Source organism: Chelonoidis abingdonii, chromosome 22 (assembly GCF_003597395.2).
Source record: "Chelonoidis abingdonii isolate Lonesome George chromosome 22, CheloAbing_2.0, whole genome shotgun sequence".
In the NCBI taxonomy this organism is placed as follows: Eukaryota; Metazoa; Chordata; order Testudines; family Testudinidae; genus Chelonoidis; species Chelonoidis abingdonii.
Window position 1 is genome coordinate 13,934,772 of NC_133790.1, and position 19,997 is coordinate 13,954,768.

Consider the following 19,997-nt stretch of genomic DNA (forward strand, 5'->3'; position numbering starts at 1 on the left):
TACCCCTCTGTGTCTAATTTGCTATTTTTCTTAATTGTTGTTTTAGTGAAGTTGTACCTTTTGATCATTTGATACTCTGACTAATATGCAATTGATTGCCTGGTTCACACCTCTTTATCTTGCATGTTCATAAACAGAAAATTAGTTTATCATCAGTTTAAAGAGCAGCATTGCTATACAGCACACTTTAAAACACTGATTGCTTTGCAGCTTGTTAGCTATAGTTTTTCAGTATGTAATAATATTATAGTGATAGTGTCCTGTGATAAAGCAACTTGGTTAACAAAAATCTCCATGTTTTCCCTTTTGCTATCTTAATATTTCAGTAGTTAAATTAGCAGAACGTCAGCCCTTAAAACTGATATGTTGGATTTTCTTTTGCTTTGCAGGTAGAATGCCTCACACTCCTCAAACAGTGCAACTTGCAGGACAGAAACAAAGCCAACGACAGTAAAATAATACATCCAAGCATCTGTCTCTGGAAAATGTGGCAAGTTCTCACACTCCTCCATCTCAGCTGCTTGGGAGGCAGCAACCTGCTGACGTCTTCACAGTGGCTTTCCCAGCTTCATTGTAGCTTTCACAGCACAACCACCTGTCGGAGAGTTTCCAGAACAGCTTCAGAAAATGGAGTCCCAGACACAAAGTATTTCCATCACTTCTGCTCCATATAGCCAGCTCATGACATCTCTTCAACATCAGGTACAGCTAGCACTCCATATCCAGAGGCAGGTGCCACTGTTACCGGTTGCTGTGTGGGAGTTGGTATTCTGATTAAAACTTTTTTATATACGCATTGTCTTGTATGAAATGTTTAGAAAGTGTGGTTTTGTGTGTTATGCTCTGGGAAATGCATGCAGATTTTTCTCTATTATGTTGTTTGTTTAACACAACTGGGTAGTTCTGTTTGACTGTGATAGAAAGAGAATCCTAGGAACGAAGACATAATGTTGTAATCTTTTTGTCTAGTTCTGGGTCTCTTACCATGTCAAGTTTGAAGGTAGGCTATGAAACAGAGTTTAGCCTTTCTCCTGCTGAATTCTCTTAAGGATTTTTGACTTGAGCGCCACATCTGGGTGGGGAAATTGCATGCAGGGCCATGAATGTAGGGCTAGGGCAGGGGGTTGGGGTGTGGGAGGGGTTCGGGGTGAGGTCTCCAACCCAGCACCGCTTACATTGAGTGGCTCTGGGGTGGCAATGGCATGTATCAGGGCTAAGGCAGGCTCCCTGTCTGCCCTGCGCCGCTCCCAGAAGCGGCTGGCACCACATCCCTGTGGTCCTGGGGAAGGGTGGGGGCAGAGGGCTCTGCAAGCTGCCCTCACTTGCGGGTACCTCCCCCAAAGCACCCACTGGCGGCAGTTCCCTGCTAATGGAAGCTGCGAGGGGCGATGTCTGCGGGCGATGGCAGAGCGCGGAGCCCTCTGCCCCGCCTGTGGCCGCAGGGATGTAATGCTGGCTGCTTCTGGGGGGTGAGGCGCAGGGCCAGGGCAGGCAATTCCCCCCCCCACGCCCCGCACCACGGGCCTAGCAATCCTGTGGGCTGTAGTTTGCTCACCCCTGAACTATACACTGAAGAGACTGATAGAGTAGTCCTTTGTTGAAAAGGAAAACAGTATTATGAATCTACTCAGTTTTGCATAGAGTTTCATGAAGTTATGCATAAGAGTCTTAGGCAGATCCTTTGCACTGGTGTGAATTTCACTCAGCATGTAGATATCATGCACCCACCTGCATACTACAGCAAGATGTGCTTTATAAATTCTGATAGAGTATTATATTTAACTTGAATGAGTGACATCATTCCTTTTCTAGAAAGGAAATGCTTTAAAAAGATTTTCCTGGAGGAAAAGAACTTGGGCCTCATGATATCAGTTATGCAGGAGACATCATTGAGACATTTATCGTTTTTATCTCTAGTAAGAAAAGGCATGAAAGGGTTTGATAGACACTCCAAGAAATAGAATCTGTTCCATATAATGATATTCGAGAGGTGGTATAACCTGTTTTGTAATCAGAAATGCAATTAAACAAAATAAATAATTTTGAATTTTCTCTTACCCAGTGTGTGAGCAGTGAGAGGGAAGGAATCCCAAACAGTAGTTGTATAAGTTGTGTATGCACAAGAGCCAACTACAGAAATGCTTAAAAAGAATCCAGTAAATTGTGCAAGTTCAGTCTTTGGCACTACCTTTGCAAAGCTTCCATCCATGAAATGATAGGATAAATGGGGGAACTCCACATGTAGTTTTCTGCTCTCTGTTTAAATGTTGTTCATCAAATTATTCGCTACTTTGTTCTCAGAATAAGAAAGGAGAATGGAATGGAAATTGTATCTGAACCAGCCATCATAGAATGTCAGGGTTGGAAGGGATCTCAGGAGGTCATCTAGTCCAACCCCTTGCTCAAAGCATGACAAATCCCCAGAGGGATTTTTGCCCCAGTTTCCCTAAATGGCCCCCTCAAGGATTGAACTGACAACCCTGGGTTTAGTAGGCTAATGCTCAAACCACTGAGCTATCCCTTCCCTCAATAATCATTAGTCAGATGTGTAGGCTTTGAAAATTCTTTTTTAAAATGTGATATAGACTCAGACTTTAAGGTCAGAAGGGACCATTACGATCATCCAGTCTGACCTCCTGCGTTGGGGGAAAAAACTTCTTCTGTACTGATAATTATTTTCACCTTTTCAAAACATCTATTCTGAAGTATTCGAGAGAGCACCACTCCATCCTGAGTTCCTCTCTTCTTGAAGATTTATGCAAACAATTAATGTTACTTGAACAGTTATTCATACTCTTTTTTTTTAAATAAAGTGTGATGTAAAATATATGAAGTGTTTCTGCAGATGGAGTGATACTTTCTTTCCGTCATTCATTTCAGTCAAAAAATCATGTCTTCTTTCTGTGACCATCCTTTTTTGTTTATGCAGCAAGAGAACTAAGTATAGTTTTGCATATTTCTAAGGAAAACCAAGTGCATCAACGAATAGCAGACCTCAGGAAAGAAGGTTTATGGTCCCTAAGGCGATTGCCAAAACTTCAAGAGGCTGCAAGACCCAAATCTCACCAGGATTTTCTACTGGAAGAAATGCAATGGATGGCAACTGATTTTGTTCAAGAGAGAAGGTGGAAAACAGCAACTGCTAAGAAGGTAATATGGATATGATTCTTTCTAACACACAGCATGGAAGAATGAGCAGCATTGGCATGGTTAGAACCTGGATACTGAGAGTCAGAATGCAAGAGTTTTATTTCTGGCTCTGTCACGGACATTGGGCCATTTTCAATCTCCCCGAGCAAAACAAGCATATTTGTAAACTTGTAATATTTGTGTAAAGCACTTCATAAAACACTTATATTTTCAGAGAATTCTAAAGTTCTAAATGTAGTGACCTTTTGTCTTCAGTATAGGAACTTAGGTCTCTCATCAGCAGTGGTGCTAGGTGATTATATATTGGGGCACTAGGTTATTCTGGCATCCTGTATTGTAGTTGAAGTGAATGTAGATTAAAACATAATTCAAGACACAGAGGAGAGATTTCTTATCTTTCATTTAAATGATGAAAGTCTGCAAAGACAGTTCAGTCCATGAGCATTTAAATTATTGAGCATTATTCTCTCCTTACCAAGAAATCAGTTAATGGTTGCCTATAATTATATATTAGGGTATGTCTGCACTGCAAAGAAAAGCCTGCAACACTGAGTGTCAGAGCCCAAGTCAGTTGACTTTGGCTTGCAGAGCTCAGTCTCCTGGACTAAAAATAGCAGCATAGATGTTGCATCTCAGACTGGCGCCCAGGCTCTGGACCCAGGCAAGTGAGGAGAATTACACCCTCTCCATCCTCCAGGTTTTCACCAGGTTGCCTGGGCTCCAGCCTGAACCTGAATATCTATACTGCTGTGTTTAGCTCTGCAGCCCAAACTCCATGAACCCAAGTCAATGTCCTGAGCTCTGAGACTTGGCGATGGGGTTTTTCTTTATGGTATAAACAGACTCTTAGAGTGTGTGTATTCCTGGCATGCTTTGCTTAAAGTAGGCCAAGGGATTTTTTAGTGGTATATCTTTCCAGGATATATTCTTTTGTTTTCTTCTCCAGTGTGGGGCACAAAGTGAGAAGCATAGAGCTAGTTGGTGTTACACTTTAAAACAAAACTAATGCTTTTGTCCAGCTGATCAGAAATGCGGTGCGCTGTCATGAAGATAAGAGACTTCATAAGGAGAGAAGCAAGAAAGCAGAACAGAATCGACTGAGGTGCATTGCTGCTTCTATTGCTAGAGAAATTGAACATTTCTGGTCCAGCATTAAACAGGTAAATGTATTGTGAAAGTATAAATGCAAAAATGTTTAAAGAGGTACAGTGGTGCTATTGAAAAGTTATTGGGGCATCTCCTCAAATGTGGCTGGTTCGTTTGCTTTGTCCTGCACTGGCAGAGTAGTATGGTGCAGGGATGATCCTGCAATGTACTAGAGCCAAGGCAAGGTCTCATGTAGTGTTGGGGAAAGGGGCATGGTTGAGACACTGTCTTAGGCCAGGCAGATCCTGGGCTGCATGTTTGGCCCCCTATAAACATTAAAACTTGACATAATTTGGATCATTCCTTAGGCAGTTTTAATGCAGAGCAAGGGGGCTGGCATGCATAAAACAGCATCAGGATCTGGGCAGTGCTGAGGAGAACTTTAAAGCAATTTTGGCACTCCTCCCCATTAATTGAACTCTGCATTATGGCCATAGCTGAGGATCTGGCCCAGTATTATTATTGTTTCTAACGTGCCTATCACTGTAATATCTGGTTATTCTTCAAGATTAAAGATTCATTAGTTTTCTGGAAGGAAGAGCCACCCTTGCCTCAGGATCTCATTTAAAAATCAATATCTGTAAAATTTTGGCTTTCCACGCTGGTTTAAAATCTTCTGTATTTGAAGGCTTCTTAAAATGACAAAAAGCAGCAGTTAAGTGACCTGATTGGAAGGAGGAGTGCATGTAAAGGGTGCCTGTCCTGTTGATGAAGGATTATAAGGAAATTCATAGTTCTCTTTAAGATTAAATGCATTTAACTTCATTAATGTTTGTTGCTTTCCTTTCACTTCACACTTCCTCTTCTAGGTGGTAGAATTAAAACTGCAAGTAGAAGAAGAAAGAATGAAAAAAACCTCAAATGTACAAGAAATTTCAAAAAGAGGTACATGCCTGTTTTATCAAGACGTTTTCAGAAGATTCTCACAAGATGGAAATGGTGAAAGGCCATCAAAATACAATTTAAAAACAAATGTCTTGGTCATAGTTTTGTATCCGTATTAACTTTTCTCTTTCCCAGTTTAGCTAGAACTTTACTTGGGCTGCTTTTAGAATAGATATATTTGAACATAATGCCCAGAAGTACTAAAGGTCTCACTGAGAGTTCATTAACCTGCAGCCTTTGTTGCTAAACTCTTGTTCCTATGTGGGTTTAATTTGGCACATCTCATAGTTTTTGAGAGATGGGATGCGCTAATACCGTGCCCCCCCGCTTCAGTGGAGTGGTACTTGCTTATGCCAGAGCTGAATTTGGCCCAAGAATTAAATTTGAACATTAGTTAAAGCTACAGGGCTCATTGATTTTAGTTCTTCATGCTTTTTTATAACTTTTTCCTTGGCACATAATCATGAATGATCTCATACATTCTTGAAGAAATTGATTTAAAAAATGAAACATGTTGAATAATTTTCAGTAAGATGTGCTTTATGTTAATCAATATAAAAACAGTGTCTAATGTATTGTTATCTTTCAGGTCAAGGTATGAGAATTCAGGTAACTACTGTTAAATCAGAATGAATTAGTGAACTTACTTTCTTATTTTATTTGTGTTAATTTTACAGTCCTGAAATGAGTGCTAATTACAGTGAGATGATTTTTTGTTTTCATGTGGTCAGCGTAAGACATGCAGATAGTTAATGGTGGTTGTTTTTAGTTCATTGTTAAAAATCTAACTTAGTCTCAGTAAAAACATGCTTAAACCTCAGTCTGAAAACTAGATGCATTAGTATAGTATCCTATCCCCACATGGTTTCATTTAAATCTCAGTATGGACTTTAGAGGTGTATAGTTGTCCAGATTAATGCCTGTATTTGTAGGATTGGGGCCTTGTACTATTGTATAATTATATTTGGGAGGGAGTCTGGGCAGGGAGGGAAAGTAGCATGTGATTTGTCTTTGGAAGTTTTGAAATGGTCGTATGGAATTACAGCTGCTTACTGATTATTTTGCATCTTGCATGTTGAAGGTTTGGGATTTATAATTTGTGTAAAATAAACTCTATTTTCTATTGTTTAGGATTCAGGAATATCTGGGAGAAAAAGAAAAGCAACCACATTGCTTACTGATCATGAAGGTCTATTTGTTTGTTTTTTCTTTTTTTCAGTTGTAGTTATAGGGTTTGCTGTGAAGTTATCTGTAAGAATTAATTAAAATAGAAATTTAAGAACATAAACTCACTCGCTTAAAGACAAAATTGCCTCAATTGTATGTATTGTTTTGAAATGGGGCTTTCAAAGCCTAATGATTGTTTAATCATATGCATGTTCCTTTTGTCTTAAATTTTGAAGAAGCTTTTAAGGAAACACACTGTGGAGCATGGAAATAATTAGTAAGGAGTATCTTCTGCTAAAATGCCCTTATGATTAAGGGTGTAAGAAAATCCTGGGCCACTCCTTTGTTTTGCGAACTGCATCTTTTAGCAGACAAGACAAGCTTTTAAAGTTGTCACAAATTTCAACGCCTCCAGCCCTTGGATGCTGCTGCCAGCAGCAAGGACCAGCCTCTCTGCAGCTGGCTTTGTGTGCCTCTACTCCCTGCCAACAAGGAGAACAGTCTGGTTTGAAATGGCATCCCTGTGTTTCAACCTTGTGCATCAGGTTGCCACACCACTTGCTTAAATTTGGTCTGGCTGCCTGTTGACCATGTCAAGCCAAGCTGTTCTCCTTGTTGGACAGGCAGGGAACAGAGATGCCTAGAGCCAGCCACGAAGAGTTTAGCCCCTGTTGCTGGCAGCAGTGTCCAGGACTGGCAGTGCTGAAATGAGCCCCTGGCAGCCTGGCCCGGCAGGGACCTGCACTGTGAGGGGAGGGATTGAAAGGGGGAGTTTGTGCTGCTGTTACTGGGGCAGGGTTGCCCGGTCTGTGCGCTCCTGCCTGCTCCGTTCTGCAATGGAAATTTCTTTCCAGTCTCCCCATGATGGGGTGGAGCAAGCCTGGATATGGAGCAAAGTTGCGTTTTTAGTGTGACCATGCCAAAACTGCAGCTTTAACAAACTGTGGCCACAACTTTTGAACAAAAATATCACAACTTTCTTACAGCTTTACTTATGATGTGAAAAGCAGCTTATCTTTAATTTCATTTAGGGGAAAGTGGGTGAAATTCACCTATTCCTTATTCAGTAATAAATCTGACACACATCATTTTAAAATGACAGTTCTCTTGGCTATCTTTGGAGCTATTACAGATACAACACAACTGTAAATGCATATCATGTCCATTAATGACAGTAATGCTGACCTAAGTTGCATTACATGAGGGACAAATTTGGCTCACTGCTGGTAGAAAATTCTTAGAGATTAAATGACAAGAAGTGACTTTGTAACTGTGAACTGAGAAATTAAATTGCTAGACTTTTTTACTCACAATATCAATAATGCTTGGTTTTAGAGATAGATGAAGAGAATGCTGAAGTGCGAAATTCTGAAAAAGAAAACATGGGTCATCAAATTGAGTTGACTGATTTAGCCAAAGAAGGTAGGAAGATTGAACCCACATTTGATAAACAATGTGTAGGAGGGTTTTTTCTTTTGTAAAAAGTCTTTCTAGCATTGGTATCTTTCCAACATGTATATTGTAGGAGGCCTTTTTATAAGATAATGCTGATCTCCTGAAATATACTTGATCTGGAGAAATGTCAAATTTATTTTTATATGAAAAAATCTGTGTGCGTGCACGTATATATATAATAATATAGGGGGTGTGTGTGTGTGTGTGTGTGTGTGTGTGTGTATGTATATATTGTCCCAGTCCAGAATTCTTATATCCCAATGGTTAGCGCAACTGAAATGCAATATACAGACATGCCATTAAAAAAAGTACATCAGTTGTTACTGAAACACTCATCACAGGTACAGGAAACTTCATGAATTTTATTACTTTTGTTCAGAAATGGAAGACTCTGTAAGTGAGAGAGCGAGCCCTCTGAAGGAAGTAGTATTCATTGAGTCACTCCTCAGAATTGATCAGCATGAGGGTACAGAGAAAACAAGTGCTGCAATGAAACACATGAGAGACATAGTAGAGGTTGCTGCTGCTGCAGAAGTGCTGTTACCTAAAGATAGTGCTCAAATCACAACGGCAGTAAAAGGTGATACTCCATCCCTGTTGTATGGGACTCTTAGAGAGTATCAGAAGATTGGTCTGGACTGGTTAGTGAAGTTATATAAGAAGAATCTCAATGGTATTCTGGGAGATGAGGCAGGACTTGGCAAAACTACGCAAGTCATTGCCTTTTTCACACACCTGGCTTGTAATGAAGGTATGAAGTAGGAGGTTTTTAGTTTTTACTATAAACCCATATACATAATGTCTTCATTGTCGAATATATGTCTAAAGGATAAGAGAGAGTTTTAATCTGTTCTATTCATGAAAATTAAGGTAGAATAAATAAAGACTTCTGACTAAGCTTTTTCTGTTTGTGCATCAGTTTTTAATGAATTGTGAAGCCATGTACATTTTTCTCTAATACATGTTGTATTTGTACCTCCTTGTAGGTAATTGGGGTCCTCATCTTGTTGTTGTACAGAGCCGTAACATACTAAAGTGGGAGCTTGAACTGAAACACTGGTGCCCTGAGTTGAAACTTCTATGTATTGGCAGCCAAAGAGAACTTATAGAAAACAAACAGGTACTGTAAGAAATCCATGCGCAAAACATGTTGTTTACAGTAGCAAAAAGAGGCAGCAAATTATGACCAAGAAACAAGTCTCAGAAGTGTCTGGATAGCTAACTTAGCCTGTTCGACAGGAGTCTTTCCATTGAGCTCAGTGGCTAGAAACGCTACAATAATATGCAGATTTATAGGAAGCAGTTTGGAAAGAGTCGATTGTAAAGAAAGAGTCATTAAGAAATCTTTTCTATCTGCTACCTCAAGAGAAAACACTTTGTATCTACAAGTTGTTTCCTGCTCCCTGGTTAATCCAATAATGTATCCAATTATCACTATATATAAGTTTTACAAAACTTAAAAGAACATGTATCATTGTGAGTTAAATTAATGATCAAGAAATGAAAACGCTACAATCCACGATCTTCTCTAAATATAGCTATGCAGCAACTTATTCTGAGATTTATATTCTAAAATCACAGAATGGTAAATTTATTCTAATACTTTAGTCTTTGAGTAGATGATTTTGGAATTATTGATCCTCATTATAGATGAGTGGTACCTCTTGATGTAGGTGGGTAGAAGCTTTAATTCAGATACCCTTCTATAAGGTTGTCTTACATCTGCATTCTTTGTTGTTCTCTGATTATGCAGCAGTCTCCTTTCAGAGAGAGCGTGTGAGAGAGTGAGTGAGCAAAAGAGCACTAATCATGGTTTGCTTGCGACCTGCACTTCATAGTTACCAACAGGAGCTGCTTTACAGTGGCCAGCTGATGATGGTCTGCTTTCTTTTTAGGTTCCAAAGTTTACCAACTTTATGTGCAAAACAAATAATAGAGATTTCTCTGATTTTTTATTTTTTGAAACTTTCACAGTAAGGGATGTTGAACATCTGCCAGGAGCATTCTGGTTGTGCCATATGAGGCTTTTTGCAAAAGTTCCTTTGGGCCTTCTGTGGGGCTGTTGTCCATCTTTTTTAGTTGCTGTTGTTTGTCTTCACTTCCTCTTCAAGTCGGAGGTCCTTCATAGCAGGAAGTATTTTTGACTTTGTGTAGTTTTCCCATCCTCTCTGATGCTTTTATACTCCACAGAATTCACATAGTCATTTTGTCTTAGCTTCATGCAGTGCCAGAGCAGGAGACAGTTAATGAAATCGCAGGTCATGACAGTTGTATGTCTCTTTATCTTTTGCATCATTGTTGACTTTTTTTTTCAGTCATGTAGTTAAAATTATTTGTGCTTTTGTGTTTCTAAATAGGTTCCTTAGTTTGCTTTTCCCAAAAATATCGAGTGGCTAGCAACTTTTGCAGTCAAGTAGATAGACCTTGTGGCCCTTGTTGGTGGAATTTGCCTAAAGATTTTCACTTGGCTTTATAAAATGTTAGTTACTTGGCGGATTTCACTCCTATTAAAGTGAATACTATTGATTTCTTTATTTTTAATCTCTTAAAAATATTGCAATACTTTAGTTCTTATTTAACCTAAAGGCTTGCTTCTGTATAATCAGAGCCTTGCAATTTCAGCAAATGATTTGAAAACATAATTTAAATGGGGGACTTCTTTTTACTATCAGGAGTTTTTGGCTGGCTAGGAAGCTATTTGTTTTTAACTTGTTTTAGCATTGCGTACAGAAGCAACTTTTGCTGAACGGAGAAAAACAGCCTCCATTACTTATGTCCAAGATTATATATGATTCTCAAGGTTAGGCAGAAAATTATGCCCAGGCACTGACACGTTAAAAAATAATCACTGTTGTTTATTAATCAGTATTTGTCTACTCATATTGATTATATTTTATATTATTGTGTTCCCAGTAACTTAGCCACAGTCTAAAATTAAATAAGGCTGTATCAGCTGATTTCAGTACACTCTTTGAATGTAAAACTTTGCACATAATATATTTGAATCCCAAAAGGAGACCCACTCACCAATCTTTATTCTTCATTCCAGTAAAAAAGAGAATAAAGATGAAATTTTTAAGATTTGTATGTTGCAGGACTTGATGAAACCCAATAGCTTTAATGTATGTATCACCTCATACAAGCAACTGTTTAAAGGCCACCAAACCTTGAGGAAAACGCGATGGAGGTACCTAGTTGTAGATGACATGCAGAAAATTAAAAATCTGACTGAGAAGCACTGGGAGGCACTCTTCCATCTCCAGAGGTCTGGAACATTAATAAACTATTTCCTCTTGCATGTCTCTATCCATTATTTTGTTCACAAAATAACTGTTGTTTAAAACTTATTTTTTCTTTTAATTTGTTTGCTGTGGAAATTACTCTTTTTAAATTATTAAATTCATTTTTAATGCTAGAGTTGCAGCTTTTTCTTATTGTTCACAGCCAGCATCATTTGCTCCTGATAGACACTCCTTTGCCCAATGCCTTGAGGGAGTTGTGGACCATGCTGCATTTTCTAATTCCAGGAATTTCCATACCTTACCTGGATTTCCTGGTGAAAGCAGCCAATGAGGACACCCAAGATTATTGCCATAAAGTGGCTACAAGATTGCACAAAGTATGTCCACCTTTAAGATACTCTCTTAATCCTATTGTGAGTTGCCACAGGTAAATAATCACTTAATTATTACTTGCCTTTATTCTTTTAGATAATTCAACCATTTATTCTGCGAAGATCCAAAAGACATGTTGAAAAACAATTACCAAAGAAATATGAATATGTGCTGAAATGTCATCTTTCTAATCGGCAGAAGGCTATGTATGAAGATGTGATATTACAACCAAGGTAAAGCAAACAAACAGTGAATCATAATGTTGCCTTTATTAGAGTGAGAGAATATTCAGGTTTTATTACTGCAAATAGGAATGGAGATTGGTGGCAAGGAAGATTCTTTTGGTGTGAACCATCCAACCTAAACGTTGTAACTAAAGGACACGTCGTAATTACAGTATGTTATCTGCTTACTAAATGCAATAATCATTTAGTTTAACATTAATTTACTTCTCTCTTTTATGGTCAAAATCACAAATGTTAAATATATTTTTAATAAACAAGTTGTTCATGAGCAGGAAAGAGTAAATTCAATTAACAAGGAAAGCAGATGAGTTACATATAATTACAGACAGTGGGATGATACGCAAAGTTTCCCATAAGCATAACATGCATACAAATATGTGCATACATACCACACCTCATATCTAGATTAAGTTCTCAAGTGATTTTAATAGCTGAAAGATATGCTGATAACTAGCATAAATATTAGTTGAATATTTGTCTAACTTGTTCTTTTCTGCAGTGAACTTTTTCAAGTTCTTACTCTCAAGAAATTGAGATATTTGGTCAGGTATTAAAATCTAAGGCTTGATCTGGCAAACACTTACATACATTCATAAATTCTGTCATGTTAATAGTTCCATTGAAGGCAATAGGACTGTTCGAGAGAGTGAAGTCATGCTAATGCTTAAGTGTTTGCAGGATCAGGACCTAAGCAGTTAAAGTTCTACTAGCTTTGCATAGACATGAGAGGAATTGTGAAAAAGATTTTCCATAAAACTTTCCAGAAGTTTATGATCTTACAGTAACTCTAGAATCAGCAATTAATGAACATGCCACCACCTCTATTATCTGTGGAATGGTTCAGAGCGCTAGAAAGGCTAGGCTACTGGAAACTAACTTTTCTAAATCTAATTTTCATTTAAATTTATTTTCATTTAATGAACAGAATCCAAGAAACTCTTAAAAATGGAAACTTTGTCAGTGTCCTTCATGTTCTGATACAGCTCCAAAGGATCTGTAATCATCCTGATCTGATAAAACCCAGGCTTTCTGGCTCCTCCTATGTATCAGAGACACTGGAATATACAGCTGCTTCTCTAGCACTAAAGGTACTAGAACGGGATCTTTGGAAGGTTAGTGGAAAAGTTAATGTTAAAAATAATCCTTGTGTACTTGATGTGACACTTGAGATTGTTTTTCAAATCTGGCTGGAGATATTAAGTGTGTGCGACCGAGTGCCTGGGCCCTGACTGCCCTAATCATTATACTATGGAATATTTTCATGTGGGCTCCTTCAGTCTCTTATTGAAGTTATTTCACTTTAATTAAATAGATGAATAATTACATATTCATTGGGCCCAAGATAGTTAGAATGATTCTGTAGCCTAGTGGTTAGGGCAATCACCTGAGAGGTGGCAGATCCCTGTTCAAATCCCTTCTTCTGCTCAACAAAAGGGGAGACTTGAACTGGGGATTTCCCATATCCTGGGTGAGCACTCTATCCACTTGCCTAAAGATTATAAGGAAGGTATGTCATTCACCTTCCCTCCCCGACTGTTTGTTTTCTTTTGGGCCCAGTCAGCCAAATGCCTATCTTGCTCCTGGTTCGTGGATTGTTCGCAGAGATAGGCACCTCCCTGCAGCCTCAATTTAGGAGCCTGAGTCCAAGAGAATGATGGGGCTTACCATACACCCCTTTGGTTGGCATTTCCAATTGGCTAGTTTAAATGACCCAGCTGCCTAGCCTGCTGGCTTTGTGGATCACAGTCAAAGGCGCCTATTTCTCCTTGTTAATTGTTTGGGTGCCTTAGGTGCCTGAGGCCTTGGCTACACTTGCAAGTTGCAGCGCTGGTGAGGGGGTTACAGTGCTGCAACTTAGCAGGTGTCCACACTTACAAAGCTCAGCCAGCACTGCAACTCCCTGTCTACAGCGCTGGCTGTACTCCTGGTCTGCTACGGGTGTAGCGAATCCAGCGCTGGTGATGCAGCATGGTCATCAGGTGTGAACATCACCAGCGCTGTAATTGGCCTCCAGGGTATTGAGGAGTATCCCACAATTCTCCCGGAGCTATTATTTTCAAAACAAACACAGCTGCTCTTGCTGCAGCGAGCGCAGCCCGAGCCGAGCGGAGGCTTTGGAATGTTCACAGTTGTTTGCTTGAGAGACAAACAGCAGGGCGGGGGGGAGGGGAGGGAGTCGGTTGGAGAGCTCTTATCCTGGCTGAAGCCTTTTTACATTTAAGAGTGATTGAGAGAGGGGTGGGGGAAATGGCCAGATTTGCAAGGCAGGGAGCTGTCACACAGTGTCTGCTCCAAAAATCCACTCTCTCTGTCTCCCCGACGCTGCATGTCACATTCCACCCCACCCCCCTCTTTTGAAAAGCACGTTGCAGCCACTTGAACGCTGGGATAGCTGCCCACAATGCACCACTCCCAACAGCGCTGCAAATGTGGCCACACTGCAGCGCTGGTCGCTGTCAGTGTGGCCACACTGCAGCGCTGGCCCTCCACAGCTGTACGACCACAGCTGTAACTACCAGCGCTGCAAAAATGTAAGTGTAGCCATGGCCTAACTCAGGCTTTGTGGATAGTAGTGTTGTTCCTGTGACCTTCCAGGTGCCTAGAAGTTAGCTGCCGTGCTGCGATGTTCGGTGGTGGATCACCTTAGTCCCTTTGTGGATCCCCTCTTAAGTTTTTATTGAGTAGTGAGTATAGATTCTCACATTCCAGTGAACCTAAAGAGAAAATGGGGATTGTCTGTTTGTTTGTTCACTTCCAAAATGGCCAATTGACCTGAGACTGATGTACTCAAAAAAAAAAAAATTAACTCTGTGGTAGGCCAGACCATTTCTACATACTTACTAGTCTTATTTTCTGTTTTTTAAAGCTGTATTAAAAGTGTCAATATATATCATTATAATAAGAAAATGGCACGGGAAAAGCACAGAATAAAAACCATATGTATCTTTGGGTTGTAAGCAGTTACAAAATATCAAGCCTGATGGAGAATTGGGAAGGGCCAAAAGCTTATGGAAGAACTGGAGTAGATGATAAGAGACGAAAAAGGAGAGGGATTGAGACCTGAGTTACTATGTTAGGAAGAGGGGAAGACAAGAAACCAATTAGGGAAGACAGATGCTTTAAACACACATTACATTCAACTGAATGTTTTAAATGAAGAGTGCTATCCTATCCCTGACTTTTGGTGACCTGAGCCTATCACTCGTTTGTCTTATTCTTCCAGAATCTTTTAAGTAACTGCTTTATGTAAAACCATGTGATGCTTGATCGATCTTCTTTTCCTTGCTTTGTCTTCCTACTGTTTCTTATCACACTTGATCTCTAAAAAATACAAAGAACCTGGTATTTCTTAATTTTCTGGTTAGGAATTGTTAGAATTTTTCTCAATACTTTTTATTTTAAATTAAAACTAGGATTCAGACACTTGTCTCTTTGATCTGATTGGAGTGGAAAACAAAATGACTGACTATGAGGCACAAGTACTACCAAAACAAAAGGTGACTAGAAAGCTTATTGAAGAGATCTACAGCTCCCCTAATCCTTCACCCAGACCCAAACCAATGAAGCTCAAACCAAACAGGTACATGTGGTTTTGGAAATGCCAGTCAAAAAGGGAACAGTGGTGGGGGAGAGGTTCAGAACTGTCACAGTTTGACTCCCTGTCTCTTGCTCCCAAACTGACAGCTACTTGAGATGATATGTTTGTCCCCTGAAGGAAAGGGGGCTGTCTTTTGCTGGTTAACAACTTTGTTTGTAACCTACAAGGGTACATCTACACAGGGATAAAAGACCTGCAGCATGGCTGCACCTGGCCCAGGTCAGCTGACTTGAACTCGCGGGGCTTGGGCTGTAGGGCTAAAAAATAGCCATGTAGACAGTTAGGCTCAGGTGAGCTCTGGCTTGTGGATGACTGTGTAAGAGTATCCTATGCTGATTGTATTAGACATCTGTGTCATTGGAGGAACCTTAAGAATTGAAAGGGCGGCTAAATTAATATACAGAAAGTTTCACATAATTCTGGTGACAGGCAGTCTTATTCTCAGTGGAGAAATACACACTAAGATTAATTACAGATTATTTTGGAGACTGCTCTGTAGGTGCTCAAAGCATGTGTGATTACAGGGGTCCCTGTCCCACATGCCCCTGAGCTGCAGCCAGCCACAACTGAGACCATGTGCTTTGTAAAGCATAGATATTGGTCCTTGCGAACACCTCTGCGGGAGTTGGGAGCAGGAGAAGTGAAACACTTCAAAAGAGGTGGGAAGGATGCAGGCCCCTGACCCTGATATCCCTCCATACCAGCCTATGGAGCTGACTGGGTACCTGGGGTATACTGCACCTTCTGAAGTGGTGTAGCAGAGAATGTGCCTCCTCTGCATGCTGGTAAACTCTGGGATAAAGAGTCAGATTCCTTCCTAGTGTGCTCTGTGGGGCTCCTTTAACCTCTATGCCACTATAAAGAATAATTGGGCCTTTAACTTGAGTTTTGTATTTGGATCAAAGGGTTAATAGCATTTCTTATTAATTCCTAATATACCTTTTCTGTGTGTGTGGTTTTTTTTGTTTTGTTTTGTTTTTTTAATATATCTAGGTTATTTCAACCAGTGGAATATGGACAGAAACCTGAAGGTAGGATTGTAGATTTCCCAACTCCTCCATCATGGCATACAGGGAATACAGTAACGGTTATGGCAACACATTATGGGAAAAGACAAGGAAGATTGCCTCTTGCCACATTTTCAGCAAATTATAATAAGAAAGGTTTGATCTGTATACCAATGCATTGTTGTTACTTTCTTTTCTCTCCAGAGCTTTTTCAGCATAAAGTAAATATTCCTTGTAGTTTGAGAACTATCCATATCCCTTCTTAAATGTAACTTGCTCAGGTTCTCTAGCCTGAATTCTCTCTCAAAGTCAAAACAGATAATTCATTTTTTTCTTCTATGAGGAGATTAATGTTGCTATGCAAACTTGGAAATTTTAATGTTTGGGGATCTCTAGGGATTCCATGGATTTTCATCTTGATTAAATCAATTCCACATATTTCCCCTGACATCCTTAGTGTCAGACATGTATCAACCTTTACTGTCTCTCTACATAGGCTAACTAGACTTGCCTTTCTTGGTCTTACTCCCTGTCATAGTAACCACTGGAGTTGCTGAACACTGACTTGTATCATATGACACAGCCTTCTGAAACCTCGATCCGTTTTAGGTGACTGAGAGCTGAAACTAAAGTCCTGCTTGTTACACCTTTATTAAATTCTCTACATGTTGATGGTTAGCCTATTTATGATGTAGGTCTGTGTAGTTACATAAATAGAAATCTGTTTGGAAAGTATCCATAGTCCAGTATTGAGTAGGACTGGAGATAGAGTAGAAGATCCTGTAAAATAACAATAAGCAGATTCCATTTAAAAGCTTACTTAGTCAGCAAGAAAATAAATCTTGAATTGAAACAGAAGTTGGAGATGGAGAAGATCTATTAGATAATATAGTCAATTTCCTAAGTACACTTACTGCCTAAAATATATCAAGCTATATTTTTTAAAGCCCTGCACAATATGGGAGAAATTTAAAATGCATGTGCACATTATTGCAAATACTACTTACAGTGCAAATGTGGAGTGTGTCCACACAGCTGTTGTCCTGTTGTTCCTGACTGTCTCTGTCAATCATTTAGATGTGGCTTCATACCTAACAAACTATTAGAGTTTATTTGCAGCTTTTGAGGAGGGAAAGAAAACACTGAATTGTACTGAAGAAGCTATGATTGGAATAGGGAACCTCTACAGTAGCTCATGGCAAAGTGCAACTCATGGCCCAAATGTGGAGTTTGGCTGATCTGCTTTCCTATCTGGAAATGTGACACACAATGCGTGTGTAGGGTCAGTCCCCAAGTTTTGGGGTGTTGAAAGAGAAACATCTCAATTTAAATGCCGTGCACCTTTTTCCTTCTGTTTTTGCCAGGTGACAAGATAATAAAACTAAGCCAGCTGCCCTCCACAGCGAGAGCACAAGGCAAAACTATTCAGCCAGACATGCCTGTAACACTGCAGTTTAAAGGGAAAACATTTACTTTATCTTATGGCCAACTCTGCCAGCTTACTGGAGGGCGTCTTCGGCAACTTCAAGGTACTGTACTGTTCAGCTTCAAGCAATTGCTTTTGCTAAGCCTATTGGAGCAAAACATCTGGCTGTTTGTTGAAAATCTTGGTTTATAATCTTTTTTGGAGAAGAGAACATGTCTGCATATATGTTTGCATGGTGCCTGCCTGGCACAACAGGATCCCAATCCTTTATTACATAAAAAGTATTATATTAAAATTTATTTATAGCTTTTATAAATGGTTATTTTAATTGCAGTAATGGACAGATTTGTATTCTCTAACTTTTTTACTATTATTTTATTTTAATATTAATATTTTATTTTTTACTATTATAAATCATCATGGCAGAAAGGAAAGGAGGCCTGTAACACTTGTGCTGGGATTGTGTCAAAATTGTTAGGTCTTTTTTTGCAAAGCTGCTTGAGCTCTTGTTGCAAAATTATAATTGGGAGGCATTGAGAGCTGTGGACTGAAAGGTGGGATTCCTCGGTCCTACTCCCGCCTCTGGTACTCACTTGTTTTATCGTGGATAACCTAAACAGTTAGTGAATGGGCAGAGGCAAGTGATCTTAACTGAGTACTTTCTTCAGTTTCAAAGGCCATAGTTCAGTTCAGTTCAACTGAAATGGCAAAGTTTCTTAAGCCCAACAATTCACTTTAAGGGGTGGTCTTGGGGTAGGTGAATAATGAATACTGAGAATCTTAAATTCATATTAAATCCCACTATTTCTCTCTGTCTACCATTGTTATGATAAGCCGCCTCCTCCAAAAGTACACAGTCTAAATAGTCTGGTGTTTAACAAGAGAAGTTGTTAGTACCTTAAATTACAATAGCATTTCAACACACATTAAAATTATTACAAGAACAATTTAAGTCCAATCCCTTGGCAGTGCTTTTGCAAACATCATTTTACCAACGGTGCTGATGGCTTGGTAATTTTATTGTGTTGCAGAAGCAATGCTGAATTGGAAGGTTACGGCTTGATACTATGTGCTGCTTTGTCCACTTGCTTGAATGACATGATCAGACAGTGCTGAGATCTGGTATCTCATTTCAGGGAGATTTATCTCTTTCTCTTTCTGTAGTTTCACTAAATACAAACCTCTTCCAGAGTGTTGGCAGGATCCAAATATCAGCTGTTGTCACATTTCTTTTTTGTTTATTGTTCAGTACCTTCACGGGATGCTCTTGGGAGCATCTTCAGCTTGTGAACACCCAATCTACTAATGCACATGCTGCAGGATTGTAAGGTTTCAACTTTAAGCTCATTGCTTTTGTCTTTGTGCTTTCCTTAAAGTTAAATGAATGTATATAAAAGAAATCAGTTTAAATCAAAATATTTCAAGAATTCTTTGTATGGGTTTAAAACTGAAGTTTTTTCTCTTTGGAAAGAAGAGAGGGATTATAAGAGGCTCCTGCCTTAGGCTTTATGGCCTTGATAAACTAGGAGCTACACATCACAACTCTTGGTTGTTAGTAGCTTCACCCACAATTTACAATTATAGGCTCCTACCAATCACACTAGTCAAGGTAAAAATCACTAACATTTAGATGTATCTGTCTAACATAAATACAATAAAACAATATATAATAACTAAGCAAAATAAAATTGTAAAGCTGCATTCCAGAACTTGTGCCATCAGCCCTTGAGGTGATTAGTACAGATGTATGGCCAAAGAGGAGGTACACCTCTACCTCGATATAACGCCACCCAGTATAACATGAATTCGGAGATAATGTGGTAAAGCTGCGCTCCAGGGTGGCGGGGCTTCCTGCTGTGGCAGATCAAATCAAGTTCAATATAGTGCAGTTTCACCTATAACGTGGTAAGAGTTTTTGGCTTCCGAGGACAGCATTATATCAACGTAGAAGTGTATTTTCCTTGAAGCTTTTCATATTTGTCACTTACTTGGGGAAAGCAAAGATTTCTGAGGAGTTTTTCAGATAGTCTGGACATTTCATTTAATAAAATAAGCAGCGAAAAACATAAACATGTGAGTTACGCTTCACGTTCCATGGGCGACCTCTAGTGGGATACTATAAAGAATGGGAAAGCATGCCTTACAGTGATAGACTCAAAGAGCTCAGTCTGTTTTGTTTAACAAAAAGAGGATTACTGGTGACTTGATTACAGTCTATGGGTACCTAAATTGGGAACAAAACTTTTATGAGCTCTTCAATCTAGCAGACAGGTATAACAAGATCCAGTGTCCTAGAAGCTGAAG

The 19,997-nt window shown here is 39.4% G+C and overlaps 1 protein-coding gene across 1 annotated transcript in view; it reads left to right on the plus strand.

The window, feature by feature from the left end:
• LOC116839793 (E1A-binding protein p400-like) overlaps positions 1-19,997 on the plus strand; it is a 47,135-nt gene that overhangs the window by 3,735 nt on the left and 23,403 nt on the right. Inside the window, exons 2-17 of the mRNA XM_032805970.2 lie at positions 390-702; positions 2,965-3,150; positions 4,170-4,310; positions 5,106-5,181; positions 5,771-5,790; positions 6,313-6,370; positions 7,684-7,770; positions 8,183-8,554; positions 8,790-8,923; positions 10,899-11,068; positions 11,248-11,422; positions 11,514-11,650; positions 12,588-12,774; positions 15,076-15,242; positions 16,254-16,423; positions 17,632-17,796. Coding sequence (XP_032661861.1) covers positions 628-702; positions 2,965-3,150; positions 4,170-4,310; positions 5,106-5,181; positions 5,771-5,790; positions 6,313-6,370; positions 7,684-7,770; positions 8,183-8,554; positions 8,790-8,923; positions 10,899-11,068; positions 11,248-11,422; positions 11,514-11,650; positions 12,588-12,774; positions 15,076-15,242; positions 16,254-16,423; positions 17,632-17,796 — 2,320 coding nt within the window. The 5' untranslated portion in view covers positions 390-627. The remainder of the gene's footprint in view (positions 1-389; positions 703-2,964; positions 3,151-4,169; positions 4,311-5,105; positions 5,182-5,770; positions 5,791-6,312; positions 6,371-7,683; positions 7,771-8,182; positions 8,555-8,789; positions 8,924-10,898; positions 11,069-11,247; positions 11,423-11,513; positions 11,651-12,587; positions 12,775-15,075; positions 15,243-16,253; positions 16,424-17,631; positions 17,797-19,997) is intronic.